Source organism: Colletotrichum phormii (assembly GCF_030913505.1).
Source record: "Colletotrichum phormii strain CBS 102054 chromosome Unknown BDP81scaffold_34, whole genome shotgun sequence".
Lineage (NCBI taxonomy): Eukaryota > Fungi > Ascomycota > Sordariomycetes > Glomerellales > Glomerellaceae > Colletotrichum > Colletotrichum phormii.
The window spans coordinates 410479-424644 of record NW_026851476.1 but is presented as its reverse complement, the minus strand read 5'-3'; the positions used below and the strand labels follow the sequence as shown (position 1 = coordinate 424644).

Genomic DNA, 14166 nt, shown 5'->3' with positions numbered 1-14166 from the left:
TCCAATTGGACTGTATGCACGCACACTCAAGAGAACGAGACAGTATTGGGATTCAAGACATACAACGTCTCTCAACAAGGCATCCCAATTTGAACATCTGCCGTGCAGGCTTCCACCGAAAATGAAATGGAAGAGCAGGATTATGTGAGACAAAAGTACATGTACATCACACTGCTCGAGGCGGAATAGATGCCGATCAACAAGGCGCCACGGCCTGCAGCCCCCAGGCACATCCGAGCCTCCCGCCCCCTACCGAAACCCAGCATTCGATCGGACCTCGAATGGATGCCAGGAACGTAAGCTGCACCACAGCAACTCATCAGAGGAAACAGTGTTTGAGTGATTGATAAAGGCACGAGTCTGCCTTCCCTTCCAAGGGTGAGAAATGTCGAATTAGATTGATGGCAGCAAATGTCCACCCGCCCCCAGATCTCACCCCCGGTTCCTCGTGGGGACGCGGGGCGAAAGTGGGCACAGGACGGGGCACCACACGGGACTCGGGGCCGGTAGAGCTTAATGGTCGATGGGTGCTGCACGCCTCGCTGGACCTACGTCGGCCGGATCCTTCCAGCCTGCATGTTATTGTCTTGGCTCAGTTCCTTGGTAAAGTTTCTCCCCTCTCTTTCCTACTATACCGTAGCATTGCCATCTCACTTGCATGCCAGTACATACTTCTGGGGCTCCCTGGTTTAGACAAAGCAAGTCACTCTCTGGTTATGCCAACTTCGAGGACGGTATAAGCCCATACGGTAAATAGCTGGGTTTCCACGTTGAGCCGAATAGCGGGAGCCAAGGAAAGGATGCCAACCCCACCCACGGCTTCAACGGCACATAACGCTAGCATTTCGTACTAGTCGACGGAATGTCTTGACATACGTCGCTCTCGGATCCTGCGCCAGTCGATTCGTGCTACCTTGTACTGTGCCTGTCTCTCAATCCCGCTTCACTAGAAAGCTGTGCCACCTCCAACATCTGATCTGCAAAGAGAAGAAGCCTTGCTAGACTCCAAGGATTGAGCCTTCTACACTGTGTGGCCCGTCACCTGTTCACCCATCCACCTGCGTACCCCAAAGCCAAGCTTCCCCCCGCCATTCTCGCCCACAAGCCCAATGTGCCTTGCCTAGAGAGAAACCCAAAAAGAAGCCTAAAAGAACAAAAACCGCATCCAATCCATCCGACTCGCTTCCTCGCCAAGAGCATCTACGGCACGCCTCGCCTTCGCCCGGTCTGACACCTCGCGGTGCGATGACGCACGATGATGGCGCAAGTTAGACTTGAATGCCTGCTTCAACGGAAGCCAAGATGGGCTGAGTCCGGCTTAATTGTGTTTATTCGCAAGCTTTTTCGATCATGAGGTGCGTTTCGCTACGCGGGACGAGAGTATATGAGGCCTGGGGTATTCCCACTGCTCCCGATGGTGGACAGGTGAAAGACGCTCTTGCTCAGCTTATCAAGTCATAGTTGGATACGCCTTAATTTGGTTCAATTGATACTTTGTAGCTCCTTGATTTTCATGTGGTTGTAAAGTAGGTGGTCCCACGATGCAGCTGACTCTCACTCTCCTGTCCCTCCTCGCCGGAGTCTCGGCCGCACCAATCAAGAGTCTCGACCGCGCAACGATTCAAGATGAGTACGATTTTATCATAGCAGGAGGTAAGATAGACACTTTCTTACACACTCTCAATATTTCACGCGGCGAACTCACTCTTCCCACTTCAAAGGCGGCACCGCTGGTCTCGTCCTCGCAAACCGCCTCTCCGAGTCCGGCAAACAGCGGGTCCTTGTCCTCGAAGCGGGGCCGAACCCCGAGGTCGTCTCCGCCTACAAAGCCCCTGGCGGCAACCAGTTCCTCGGCGGGACCGCCATCGACTGGTCCTTTTACACCACTCCGCAGGAACACCTCGACGGCCGCATCCTACGCTATCACCGCGGCCGGTGCCTCGGCGGCAGTAGCGTGACCAATGGCTTCTACTACGGCCGCGGCAGCGCTTCCGTGTACGATGACTGGGTCAAAGTCGGGAACCCCGGTTGGGGATGGGACGATGTCTATCCTCTCTTTGTAAAGGTAACGCCCACGTTCAGTTGTTCCAGTTTCGGGTCTTGGTTACGATCCACTAACATGGCAATAGGGCACACACTTCAACCCCCCAACCGACCACCAAGTCCGAGGCTTCGACGTCTCCTACAAAACCCATGACCCCTCCGCCTACGCCGACGGTCCCCTCCAACTCGGCTTCCAAGGTTACGTCCCGCCCTCGGGCGTAGGCTTCATTGAGGCAGCCTCTGAGGCCCTGCAGATCCCCATCGTCGAGGACCACAACACAGGCAACAGCACAGGCGTGAAGCAGGGAACAGGCCACCTCGACGCCGGCTTCCTGCGCAGCTCTAGCTACGATAGTTACCTGAAGCAGGCCAAGGACCGGAAGAACCTCGATGTGCTGCACTTTGCTCCCGTGTGGAAGATCAACTTTGACCAGGGGACGGAGGGAAAGAAGCCGAAGGCGGTGGGGGTTGCTTTCATGGACCATCCTACGGGTATTGTGCATGAGGTGAGGGCGAAGAAGGAGGTCATTGTCAGCGCGGGGGCGTTTAACTCGCCTCAGCTTCTGATGGTCTCTGTGAGTTTCTCTCAAGCGTTGCGGATGTGACATGATGAAGATGATTATATACTAACCTCGATCAAGGGAGTCGGTCCAACCTCCCAGCTCAACGAATTCGGCATCGAACCCGTCCATATCAATGAGAACATCGGCCAGCAGTAAGTCCCATCCTGTCCCTATTCCTCCTCCGTCACGACTAATACCAACCCCTCCCAAGCCTAAACGACCACTCCGTCTTCAGCATAATGGCCCTCTCGACCCCCGAATTCTCAACAACAGACATGGCAGCAACCTACCAATCCCTCCGCGCCGCCCAAGACGAGTTTTACACGAACGCTACGGGCGAGTACACGGCTCCGTCAGGCATTACAAACGCCTTCCAGAAGTTGTCCGCCGACGAGCTGCAGACCATTGGCGCGGGCGACGTCGTGTCCGCGGGGCTGGCGAACCAGTCCCACGTCGAGTATTTGTTCGAGAGCGTCTTTTACCCGAGCGGGCCGACGCCGTATTACACGCCTCGCGGCAACGAGACGTACATCTCCCTGACGGCGTCGAGCATGGTGGCGCTATCGAGGGGGAATGTGACGCTGAGGTCAAACTCTATGGCTGAGACGCCGAGGATTAATCCTAATGTGAGTAGCCGCGTTCTCTTCTATCGGCCGCTCGACCTCCCTTTCGCGGACTTGTTCAGTTTTTTTCTTTGAGTGATGAACGTCAAAGAATAGATGGGCTGACCATCACACAATATAGTACTACGCCCACCCAGCCGACCGCAAAATCGCCCTCGCCTCCTTCAAATACCTCCGCAAGATTCTCGCCCACCCGCGCATGTCAGAATACACCGTCGGCCCCTCCCACGGCGAAGTCTCCCCCGGCGCCGGCGTCTCGGAAGACGACGAGGACGCCGTGCTGGCCTACGTCCGCGCCAACACGATCCCCAACTGGCACGCCTCCGGCACGAACCAGATGCTGCCCGAAGACAAGGGAGGCGTCGTAGACCCGCGGCTGAGGGTGTACGGTATCGATGGGTTGCGGGTCGTGGATTGCAGTGTTATTCCCATCTTGCCTGATGTTAACATTGTGGGATCGGTGTATATGATTGGGGAGAAGGGGGCGGAGATGATCAGGGAGGACTGGGAGGATTTGTGATGGCGATGTTGAACTTGAGTTATCTGATGAGAGTGGAGTTGGTGTGCCATGTACTATGCCCGAGGTGCGATGTAGCGTTCGATGTTGTCTAATGTGGTAATGAATACATCGTATTTGCAATCATCGTCCACGGCCATTTCCCTGCTCAGCCAGGTAGAAAGGGTCACACCATAATAGCGGAGTTCCATCACCGTCCGGGGCCGAAATCTTGACACTCAGCGACCGGCCGTCGGCTCTTACACGAGACTTCTACCTAGTAGAGACGTGATATCACCTCTTGGCAAGCAACGAACCTTGAAAGCACTCCATTCCCGCCCAGACTTGCCATCTCAACTCTGCCAATCCTCTCTAATGACAACATGAGACACTGATCCGACGACAAGAAATAGCAAGCCAGGAGCAACGAGATCAACCACTGAGACATCATGAAGTCAAACATCATGGCAAGGTAGCGACCAACAGTGCCCATCACATAAAACTTGACACCCCACCTGAAGTCGGAAAATCCGAGCCAGGAGACAACAGAGCCCCAGAGTGCGAGCTCCCAAAGTCCAACCCACAGAGCCTCCAGAGGCCTCCTCCTACGCTCTACCCAGCAACCCCTTACAAGCCAAGGGTAGGTACATCACAGACAAGGGTATGGAGACCAATAGCCCCAAGAGAACAACCCGAAGATCCAGACACCAGATGACAGTGATCTCCCAATCATGCTATTCGTCCATATCGGATATCCTCGCCGGCAGGTGGGGATTCATCGGGAGTGACCTCGACGGTTCGGCGGCATGTCCTCTCCAGATCCAAGAGAACACGTCCAGCAGGGGAAGGAAAAAAACCTGTACCGAGCCGAAGCCAAGCTGTTTCGAAAGACGAGACGGTGACAGACAGGCGGTCGGCTGAAGAGATTCGGGGACGTGCTCACGGAAAACCCATGGCTGGAGGGAGAGCGAACACACGGCATAGATGCACGGGGTGAGCAGATTCCTGAGAAACGCACGCGACGTTTCGTGCCTCACCTTGGATGGCAGGCCCATAATTCATCACTGCGATGTGAGGGGATGAGGAGACAAGCAGAACAAACATCACGAACTTGGTACGAGACAATCAAGCACATGGAGGGAAATGTTGGTATAGATGAAGTTTGAGAATTCTTTTGTATTCTTCAGATCGAGTTGCGGGAGCGCCCAATCTATCTAGTACACGATGGCCATGGCCAGCCGTAATCCCACCTCTTACTCGCCAATGTTAACATTCATCAATCATGCCGAACCTGCTTGGTTCCTATAGAATTCTTTTCATCCACCGCAACACTCTCGAAATAAAATAAGAAACTAGATGCCGTCCCGGTTGGGGTGTAGTTGATTCCCAGTCAAACCCAACGCCATGTCCCAGATATCAAGCTAGTATGCACAGGAAATGGTGTAGCGAACTTAATGCCCATAATAAGGTGCTAAAAGAAAGTGTAGTAGAGAATGTGGTGTTTAGAGGAAGAGCGACTCCAATCTTGCGAGGACTGGTTGCAGCGCAGCGTCGATGCGTTGCACCTTGGCCATGGCGACGCATGCCTTTTGTTCATCTTCTGATGCGTCGACGAGTTCGTAGCGGGCAAGGACCTTCTCGGCTTCAACGCCACCGAAGATCTCAGTGTGCGAGAAGGCTTCGGTGTCCAGTTCGACAGGAGATTCGGTAGCAGGGGCAGGGGCGGAGTGGTACAGAGCGAACTCAGGGTCGTTCTCGAACTCGTCATCAAAGACCTCCTCGGTGGCAGGAGCCTGAGACTGAACCTCGGGAGCCAGGACCTTGGGAGCCTCAATGGTGGGGAGCTCGATCTTCTCATTATCAGACTCGAAGTGGTCGCCAACGAAGTTGGAGGACTTTCCGGAGAGGACGTTGGTGTCAATAGTGACGGGAATATCGGGAGTCTCGAGAACAGCGAAAACCTGGGGTTGGAAGTTGTAGGCGTCGTTGTCAATGTTCAACATGGAGAAGTCCATGTTCTGCTCAGGGAGAATGGCCACGCCGATCTGCTGCTGCTGGGTCTGGTTGGCGTAGGGGTTGATGTCCTTGGGAATCTGACGCTGCTCGGTTTGTCTCTCAACCTTGACGGCGGGAGCTTGCTGCTGCTGGAGGGCGGCCTGGGGGTTGGTGCTCAGGTGGTCAAGGAAGTTGGAGAAAGAGGGAGAAGCAAGGAGCATGCGGGTAAGATCCTGAAGGCGCTTGTTCTCGTCTTGAAGCGAACGGTTGTGCTGGCGAAGCTCGCCGTTCTCGGAAACTTTGTTGGCAATCTCGGCCTCAAGCTGGGTGATGTATTCTGCTACGAGTTAGCAAGTGAATTACGTGGCGCGGTGGAAGTGGAGCTTACCCTTTCGGCGGGAACGGAAGGCGCGGGCGGAAACCTTGTTGCGGAGTTGGCGACGCTCCTTGCTGCTGAGCTTCTTGCCCTCCTCACTGGCGAGCAGTCTCTCGTCCTCATCCATATCCTCCTCGTCCTTCTTGCATCTAGGCAGGTTCATGAGAGGAGAGGGGCTGTCGCCCTCTTGAGCGGGCTTAGCACGCATGGAGTTGAGGAGCTGGGTAATCTTCTGCTCGACAATGGGGTCGGTAGGCTGCTGGCTCTTGGTACGCTGCTTCTGGCCCATTTGCTGGCGCTGCTGCTGCTGCTGAATGATTTGCTGCTGTTGCCTCTGCTGGGCCTGGGCCTTGGCGAGCGCAGCCTGGGAGTGCATGCCGGGCCACAGTCTGCCGACGTTGTTTTGCTGGGAGGGGACAACGGGAGACTCCTGTCCGCCGATAGTGGTGGGGTTGACAGTGGTGTTGGGGAAGAAGTACTGGGAGTCCGGAGGGGACTCGAACTCCATGTCCATATCCAAACCAGTAGAGTTTTGGGAAGGAGAGGTGTTGAAGTCAAACATGTCGTTCTCCGGGCTCAAGCCGTTGCCCAAGTAGTCCATTCCATAACCGCTGTTGTAGCCGCTGATGTGAGAGTTGGCCTCGTTGACGGCCAGTGTGCTCGCAAGAGCACCGGGGACGATGCCGGTCTGCTGCTTGTAGAGATCATACTGGTGACTAGGACCAGAGAGAGGTTGTGATGCTGAAGGCATCGTCGGGGTCGCGACGGTGCTGACTGATGGGCGAGTGAAGGTGTTCTTTGCGGTAGCGGCAGGAGAGAGCGAGGGAGACTGGTAAGACATGTTGTCGTACTCGCTGAAGTCGAGGAGGGCGTCGATGTTATCGACGTTCTGATTCGAGGTCGTCATTGCCGTCGAAGAAGGGTTCGATCCCTTTGGGTATCGATTTAGATATGGGTTTGTAGTGGATTCGGGTTCGCACCGGTCTGTGGCGAACCGTTGTAGTGATTGTTAGACCCCGTAGACGACGAGGTTAGTGATCGATGTAGAGTACTCGGTTCGGTGAATGAGGCTCGTGACGATGGATGGCAACGCCTCAGATGGATGTTTCGTTTGGTGGTTTGGTTTGATTGGAGTTGGAAAGAAAGAGGGTTCGAAAGGTGGGAGGGAAAAAGAGGAAAAGAGGGCAAGAAGAGTGTTGAGATAGGCGAGTAGTTTACGGGGGGGGTCTGGGCAGTGGATGTATGGGAAGCGTAACAAGAGGGATTGAGCACGGGGACTCCGTTTCTTGAATGATTTGGGTGCCTGGTCCTCGGAGCAGCAGGGGGAGGAAGGCGGGCCAAGCGGATTCTGGGCGGGCTGAGCAGGGGGGGTGGACGCTGGGGGGGGGGAGTTGAGGAAGGAAAGGACCAGGAGTCCCAGGACGGGCGAGCAAGAGCGAGGATGGGGTACTTTGGTACTTTGGTACTTCGGGAGGGGAGTGAAAAGACGGGATTGAGGTGAGAGGGAAGGAGAGCACTGAGCAGAAAGCGCAAGAGGGAAGACGGAGGGAAAGAGAGAGACGACCGGGGCGCTGATGGGAGGGAAAGAGGGACGCGTAAGCCGATGGACGACGTGTCCTGATTGGGATTAGCGCGGGGAGATGAGAGAGACTGGGCCGGGCGTCCTTGGCTGACGGGCTGCACCTTCTCGTCGGGTGAGAAGGCAGGCAGTGGTGTTCCTTCCCTCTCGCTCTTTCTCACTCGTCCGTTCCTTCCCTTCCCCTAGTGTACAGCGAGCATTCGTACCAGCAAGCGCAGGCAGGCAGAGGAAGGAACTTCGGGGTCAGGACCAGACCAGTGGACAACGGCACGGCAGGTACAATCCTGTTCGGAGGTGGGTGGGAATGCACGAATTTACGAAATGTCAGGTACCTTCCTGCACCAATGCACACTCACCATGTTGAATGTACTTCGTACACGTCTGCGGCCTGAGGATGACGCACGCCAACTGCCCTTTTCGGCTCAGTCGTCGACGAGTACTCGACCATTCGCTCGCGGTGATTCGCTCCTGATGGCCCCCATTTCCCTCGTTTTCTGCGCCTTTTGGCTTCTTTTGGTGAACCCCCGGAGCGCTGTGGAATTCAACGTGGATTCGCAAGCTCGTCACTCGCCAGAACAGCGACCGCTTGTTCTGCCGCCTGTCGCCCAACCACAAGCAATGGCGCGATGTCGCCGTTTCGAAATGTTGCTGACGACGACTCGACGACGCACGCTTGTTGAGAGAACTTTTTTGACTTTTTTCTCCGGGCCCTTGTCTTCGCCTACAGCACAGATAGAGACTAAGACCTGTTTACCCGCCCATTCTATCGTCAATTTCCCCTCGTTGGTGTCGTTTACGGCTCTACCATATCGTCGTCGATGATGAGTCCAATGTCAATCTCTTCTCACATCGTCGTGGCCTCTCGAATTCTTCCGATAAGACGGAACAGAATCTGACCGACAGACACAGAACGAAGCCGCAATCTCGAGGTTGGTGAGATGACAAGATGACGGGGCCGCGTATTGTTCGGGCGCGAGACCAAATCCGAACTGAGCGAATCGCTACGAAAAGTACAAACCAAACCACACAGGCGCCTCGCCTGGCGCTATGCTGTGCTGTGTGCTGACCCGAGCCGACCAATTCACTGCCCGACGGAGACGGGCGGCGGGACGTTGTGGTTGTGCGGCGGCGGCGCACCCTCCCCTGTTCGCTTTCGCTTGCGATGTTGATGACAGGTACTGAGTACTCGATTCCACGCTGGCTACAGCCGTGGCCATATGTAGTAGTACAAAGGGTGCCGCGGTCCCGGGTGTGGCTGTTCCAGTTGGCGCTCTGCCTCTTTTTGCTTTCGGCGTGGGTTGATCGTCCGTCGACGTTGCTCTGAGCTCTTACTCTTCCCACTCTTACTCTTCCCACCATCAACAAATCAATCGCCCTCGTTTGGTTTGTTCAAAAGAAGGTTGTTTATGCTCAGCCTCAATCACTGAACCCATGGTCTTCAACTCGTTCCAACAGCCTGACCCAGCTGCTCAAGATGGGCTTGGAATCTCGCTAGATGCAAATACCGACCACTTGTCCATCTCTAACCATATCAAACTCCCATGGTTCCCACCGTCGCCGTGCAGAACAGTACAGGCCCTCGCCAGTGGCATTTCAGCCCCCATTTCGAAGCAATCCAGACACACCTTGACACAACATTCCCACTTGCGGCGACCTTTTTCAACTCTCACGCCTCCCCTCGGTCACCATCCTTTCAAGTACTGGGAGCAGACTGGTCTCGGCGAAAAGAAACACGGCGCGGCATAGACTTTCTCTTGCGGCTACGGTACGGAGTACATCGTACGGACCACTGCCCACATCACGAAAAGGTCCCTCCGGAAAGGCTCACTGGTCTCCGTCCGAGCTTCAAGGAGGTGGTGGAAGGGAGAGTCCACGGCGTTTGGCCATGCGCTGACACCAGGCCGTCCCATTGTCGCGGCTCCAAATTCTTTTCAGCTCGCCCCCGAAGCGGAAGTTGTGCCGCCGTCCGTTGTTCACGGCATTAACATCTGGAAAAGAGTTTTGGTCTAGGGAGCCAAAGCCAGAGCCAGACCCGACGGCAGCTTCAAGCGTCTCTTTCGCTCCCAACTTTCCGCACTGGACTGGGCCCTCATTGTGGTCGGTGGTTAGATCCCATTCAGGGGATCGCCCCGTTCGTTCTGGAAATGCCGCCCATGATCATTCAATCCTGTGGGACGCTTTTGTGATTTCTGTTCCCTGACCCTACCGCGATAATTCATGCACTGCCACCACGGCCGTTATCACTATCGAAATCACCAAATCACCCACCGCCCACTTTCGATTCGCTCTCATCTACTTTCCATATGGGCTGTGCTTTTGACACGCCTGAGCGAGCCGTTGGGGGAAAACACGGGACACGGCGTGGCTTAGATGAGCTTCAATACGGAGTAGAGCTGCTTATCCGTCTTCGACTGTCAACCCAGCCTTGTCAGGCGTTAGAAGGCGGCGATAGCCCTGGATGCTGGCAATAAACAACGAGCACTTCAACACCCAGCGGGAACAATCATAACGAATTAGACTTTGGCTTAACGGCGGTCACTGCAGCATCGCGCATCTTGCATCACCAATCTTGCTGGACTTCCTTCCCTCGGGCCACATTTCAGCAGGCGAACGTCGACCCGCGGGCCCTCCCAATAAGGTCGATACACGATGGAAATTGAGCTTGTTACGGCCCCCAGACTCGAGGTGAATCTCATGTTCCTCGCCATCTCGCCTACCTACCCTTGATCCGCGCAATCTGGACCGTGAACCGTCCGTCCACTTTTTGTCACTTTTCTGGCACTTGCTCAAGATGGGTTCGCAGACGTCTCAGTCTTCATTTCAACTTTTCGGAATTTCTCTAGAGTCCAGACGACTATCAACCCATTCGCATCGCGAGACTGGGCCGAATATCGAACTCTGGTGCCGCGATGACTGAGAGTCCGATCAAGACAGACCTGAAGCCAATACTTCCAACCCTACAGCAGAGGACCCCGGCGCCGTTTCGGCATTGCTGCGACAATGTTCCTAGCCGATACTACGGGCACCGTCTCGGCTTTCTGGCACCTCGCTCTGGCCCCACCGGTCCCGAAGGTCCTCCCACATTCCCGACGTGCTGACTTTCTCGAGTCTCGCCGCCTCGCACACGCCGCAGTGGGCTAATGTCAGCTAAAGTCACCAGCAAAAGACTCGACATGGGCTTACATAACGGCCTAAACCTTGCACTAGCTGGGCTGCTTAGTGGCTCACAAGTTTTCTTATGCCGAGAATCAACGTTAGCCGCTGCCAGACCACGCCCCGGCCAAGCGCGAACCATGACGTTGTGTAAACAAAAATAGAAAATATGTGCGCCTTGTTTCACCTGCGGCACCTTCACAACCACGACAACCCACAAGTCCCGGGAGCGAAATCCAGAACGCCTTGTCAACGGGTTACTTCAATAGCCAACTAGGGAGTAGGGACCGCCGTAAACCCCAGTTCCCCAGTTCCCCATTTCCGCGGCTGTTTCCTACTGGTCAGCTCAACGGCCCCAAATACCGGCAAGGCTCTTTTTCCCTTCTGGTGTGGGAAAAGCCTTCTGACGGGCGGTAACGGACAATAGGGGCTTCGGCATCATGAACCGCAACATTCGATGATTTCGACTACCAACCAGATGTCACCCTGGACCTCAAACTCCAAAGAGCTGCCTGACAGGGGCCCTGCCATCCCATGTTCCGATGCATAGTCGACACCCCGTACCGCACCATCAACCAACCACTCCGATTCTCACGGGAATGGCGTCGGTTTGATCGCCCACATCGGCGCATCACCAGGAGTCTGGAGAAGATCTAGGGAGGTGTAGGCTGTAGCTGTGGCATATGCGGGCCACGACGGGCGAAAGTCTAGCAGACCCGGGACCGTACACTAGACAGCGGCGGCCCCTTCGACCTCGGCGTTCTAGAACGTCGACTTTACATTCCTTTGCCCCCTACACTTTTCCCCCGTCATCGCGAAGAGCTGTCTTATCAGTTATGGTATATCCACCTGGCAGTTCGGAGCAAAAGGCCGTTCGATGGCTTGTTTCTGCTGATCGAAGATTTTCTCCCTCAGGTCATTACGCTGACTGGGCCTCCACCATGGATTCTCTGCGAGGTCTTTGCTCTCGAACTTTCGACCAGCACCGGCCAATACACCCTCATTCCTACTTATTTGCTCCCACCCTCCACGATATCTTGTTTGGAAAATCATCTCCACAATAGCAATTAACTCGTCCAAGCCGAAGACAGAGTTTGAATGATCAGGTAAGCAAAAGCGGAGGTGGTCAGTCCACACTTGAGGGCACGGTAGTAGTACGGATGCGTTCCGCCATCAAGTTGATTCATGTATCCGTATCAAAAAGAGAGAAAAGAATGTCCCGCAGACAGGTGAATGCAAGGGTGTGGCTGAGCCTTTGTCTCCAGTGCTCCACCATCTACCGTGTCGGGCAAAACCCCCCCCCCTTGTCCAGTAAACAACCTTCACGACTCACGACTCGAGGTTGGCCCGAATCTGGCAAGATGCTCCGTTCTATTCGGGCCTAGCGTTAAGGGGACCAAGCATTTCTTGACAGTTATGGGATGCGCGCCCCCCTTCTTCCCGTGCGGCCTGCGGCGCGGGTGCATGAGCCACTGCGAAGATAACGAGATTGTTGAACTTTGGGCATGCAATGTAATAAGGTAGTATCGAAATTGGAAGCCTTATCGCGGGAGCGGGCAGGGCCATGGCCTTTTGAGTCTATCGAGGTGAGCAGAGTCAGACACTGTCTACTCCGTAGTAATTTTCACCGAAAGTTTGACCCTGCCTTCAGTATGGTCGGCTAGTCAGGCGTTGCTCTGCTTCTTGTTCCGACGAGCAGAGTTCCGGCTCGCCTATCTTATGGCGTGCTTCTGAGCGTACAGGGAGCATCGCGATCTAGGAAGATTTCGAGGGACTCAGGCCGGACTCAGGCCTACGACTAGGTATTCACGTGGTTTCCTGGTTTTCGAGATACGGATTAAGAGTGGTGGCACTGCATTCGGGTTCCAACTTGTCGTCCTGGGGGTGTGGCCGTTGTAGAGTCCCCTGATTACCTCTGATGATAAATGGACGTAGTAGTTGAATCGACTTAGTGACAAGGCAGCTAAGTAACACAACGGAGCCAAGCAGAACGACTTTCAGTTCACTTCGCAATAGTGATGGGCTTTCGAAATAGGTGAGGAAAGAGATAGGGATTCGCACCAAGCAACCATGCAACCACGCAACCAACCCCGACCTTCTCATTGTCCCGCACATCCCAATACTTCTTGCCACCAACGTGAATCTCACAATTGCACAACAGCCAACAACTGGCAGAGTTACTGGCAGGACATTCTTAGAAACAAAGCCGCCTATCAGAATCGAGTTTCCCCTGTAGATCGAACTCAAGCAGGTTTTTGGTGTCGGCCATAAAAACGGTGGACCAATGCGCGACAAGCCACAGGTCATAGTGACGATTTGGCAGCACGCACAGCCACACTACCCCTCACTTGTGGCGCTTGATCATACTAGCGCCACATACAGCGTCAAGCCACACCCGTGCCAACATTCGGCAACGTGCAGGGTCGGTTCCCTCCTTCGGTATGGCAGATGTCACGGGCTTCGGGTGGAAGGGATGCTCGACACGGAGACAAGAGGCTCGGTACTGTTGGGTCCCGAACTCTTCTAGGCATGCTGTGGAAAGCTCCGTCATCCGAACGTTGTTGTACTCTTTCCGTCTACGGGTATGGAGCTTTTGTGAGACTTTTTCACTATAAAAGGACAAGGGAGCGTCTGGCGGGGTTGAGCCTCATGTACGGATAAGCAATCACAGTGTAGATGATGATACCCGTGTGTGTCTGTGTTTCCCCTATCTCACGCAAGGTCTGTGCAAAATAAACACAGTCATCAGCTGGGTTTCTTCATTTTCCCTCGGCTTTGGACTTTGGTGCGTCTCAACCATGTGTCTTGATTGAATCCGTGCTTTCTTCTACTCCCCTCCTTCTTGCGAGAATTAGACTTCCCGAGAGTTACTCAGAGCATTATGCCGTGGGGGGGTTTGGAGAGGAGGGGTAGTTGAGGGTAGTACGCCTTCCGCCGCCACGCAAACCCTAACTTTTGAGTATGAAGTGGGATGGAAAGCTTGGTGAAGCTTAGCGGGCGCGATTTGAATTCATGTTGTACAGAAGAGATAAAGTAGAGAGCTTCATGGCATGTGGGGGTTATGAGGTAGGGAGGTGGCACCGAGGGGATGAAGATCTGGGCCGTAGAAGGAAGTCATAGGTTTGTCTTTTCGTCTGATCAAGAAGGAGAAGGGATGGGGAAGGTAGCCGCGATGTATGATCTTGCTTGCCGTATTGGCTGGAAGACCGGATGTTGAGGCCGAGCTTCCGTTCATTTGCCGACACTTTTAGTTGAGTTCATGGTTGCATGAGTGGCCTTAGTGATTCTGCTGATGTTGAGCAGCTCGAGGCGGGGGAGGAGAATGCTGACGGCGATTT

General features: G+C 54.7%; 2 protein-coding genes across 2 annotated transcripts; one reads left to right on the top strand and one right to left on the bottom strand.

The window, feature by feature from the left end:
- Nucleotides 1–1541: 1541 nt before the first annotated feature.
- On the top strand, nucleotides 1542–3749 carry BDP81DRAFT_333782 (GMC oxidoreductase; the record flags this gene model as incomplete). The annotated part of the gene is made up of 6 exons (XM_060585698.1): nucleotides 1542–1653; nucleotides 1722–2065; nucleotides 2130–2618; nucleotides 2685–2758; nucleotides 2818–3232; nucleotides 3351–3749. The coding sequence occupies 6 exons, from the start codon at nucleotides 1542–1544 to the stop codon at nucleotides 3747–3749; spliced, it is 1833 nt and encodes a 610-aa protein (XP_060438681.1).
- A 1478-nt stretch (nucleotides 3750–5227) lies between these two features.
- BDP81DRAFT_400163 (bZIP transcription factor) lies at nucleotides 5228–7003 on the bottom strand (the record flags this gene model as incomplete). Its single annotated transcript, XM_060588651.1, has 2 exons — nucleotides 5228–6057; nucleotides 6109–7003. The coding sequence occupies 2 exons, from the start codon at nucleotides 7001–7003 to the stop codon at nucleotides 5228–5230; spliced, it is 1725 nt and encodes a 574-aa protein (XP_060438680.1).
- Between the last annotated feature and the right edge of the window lie 7163 nt (nucleotides 7004–14166).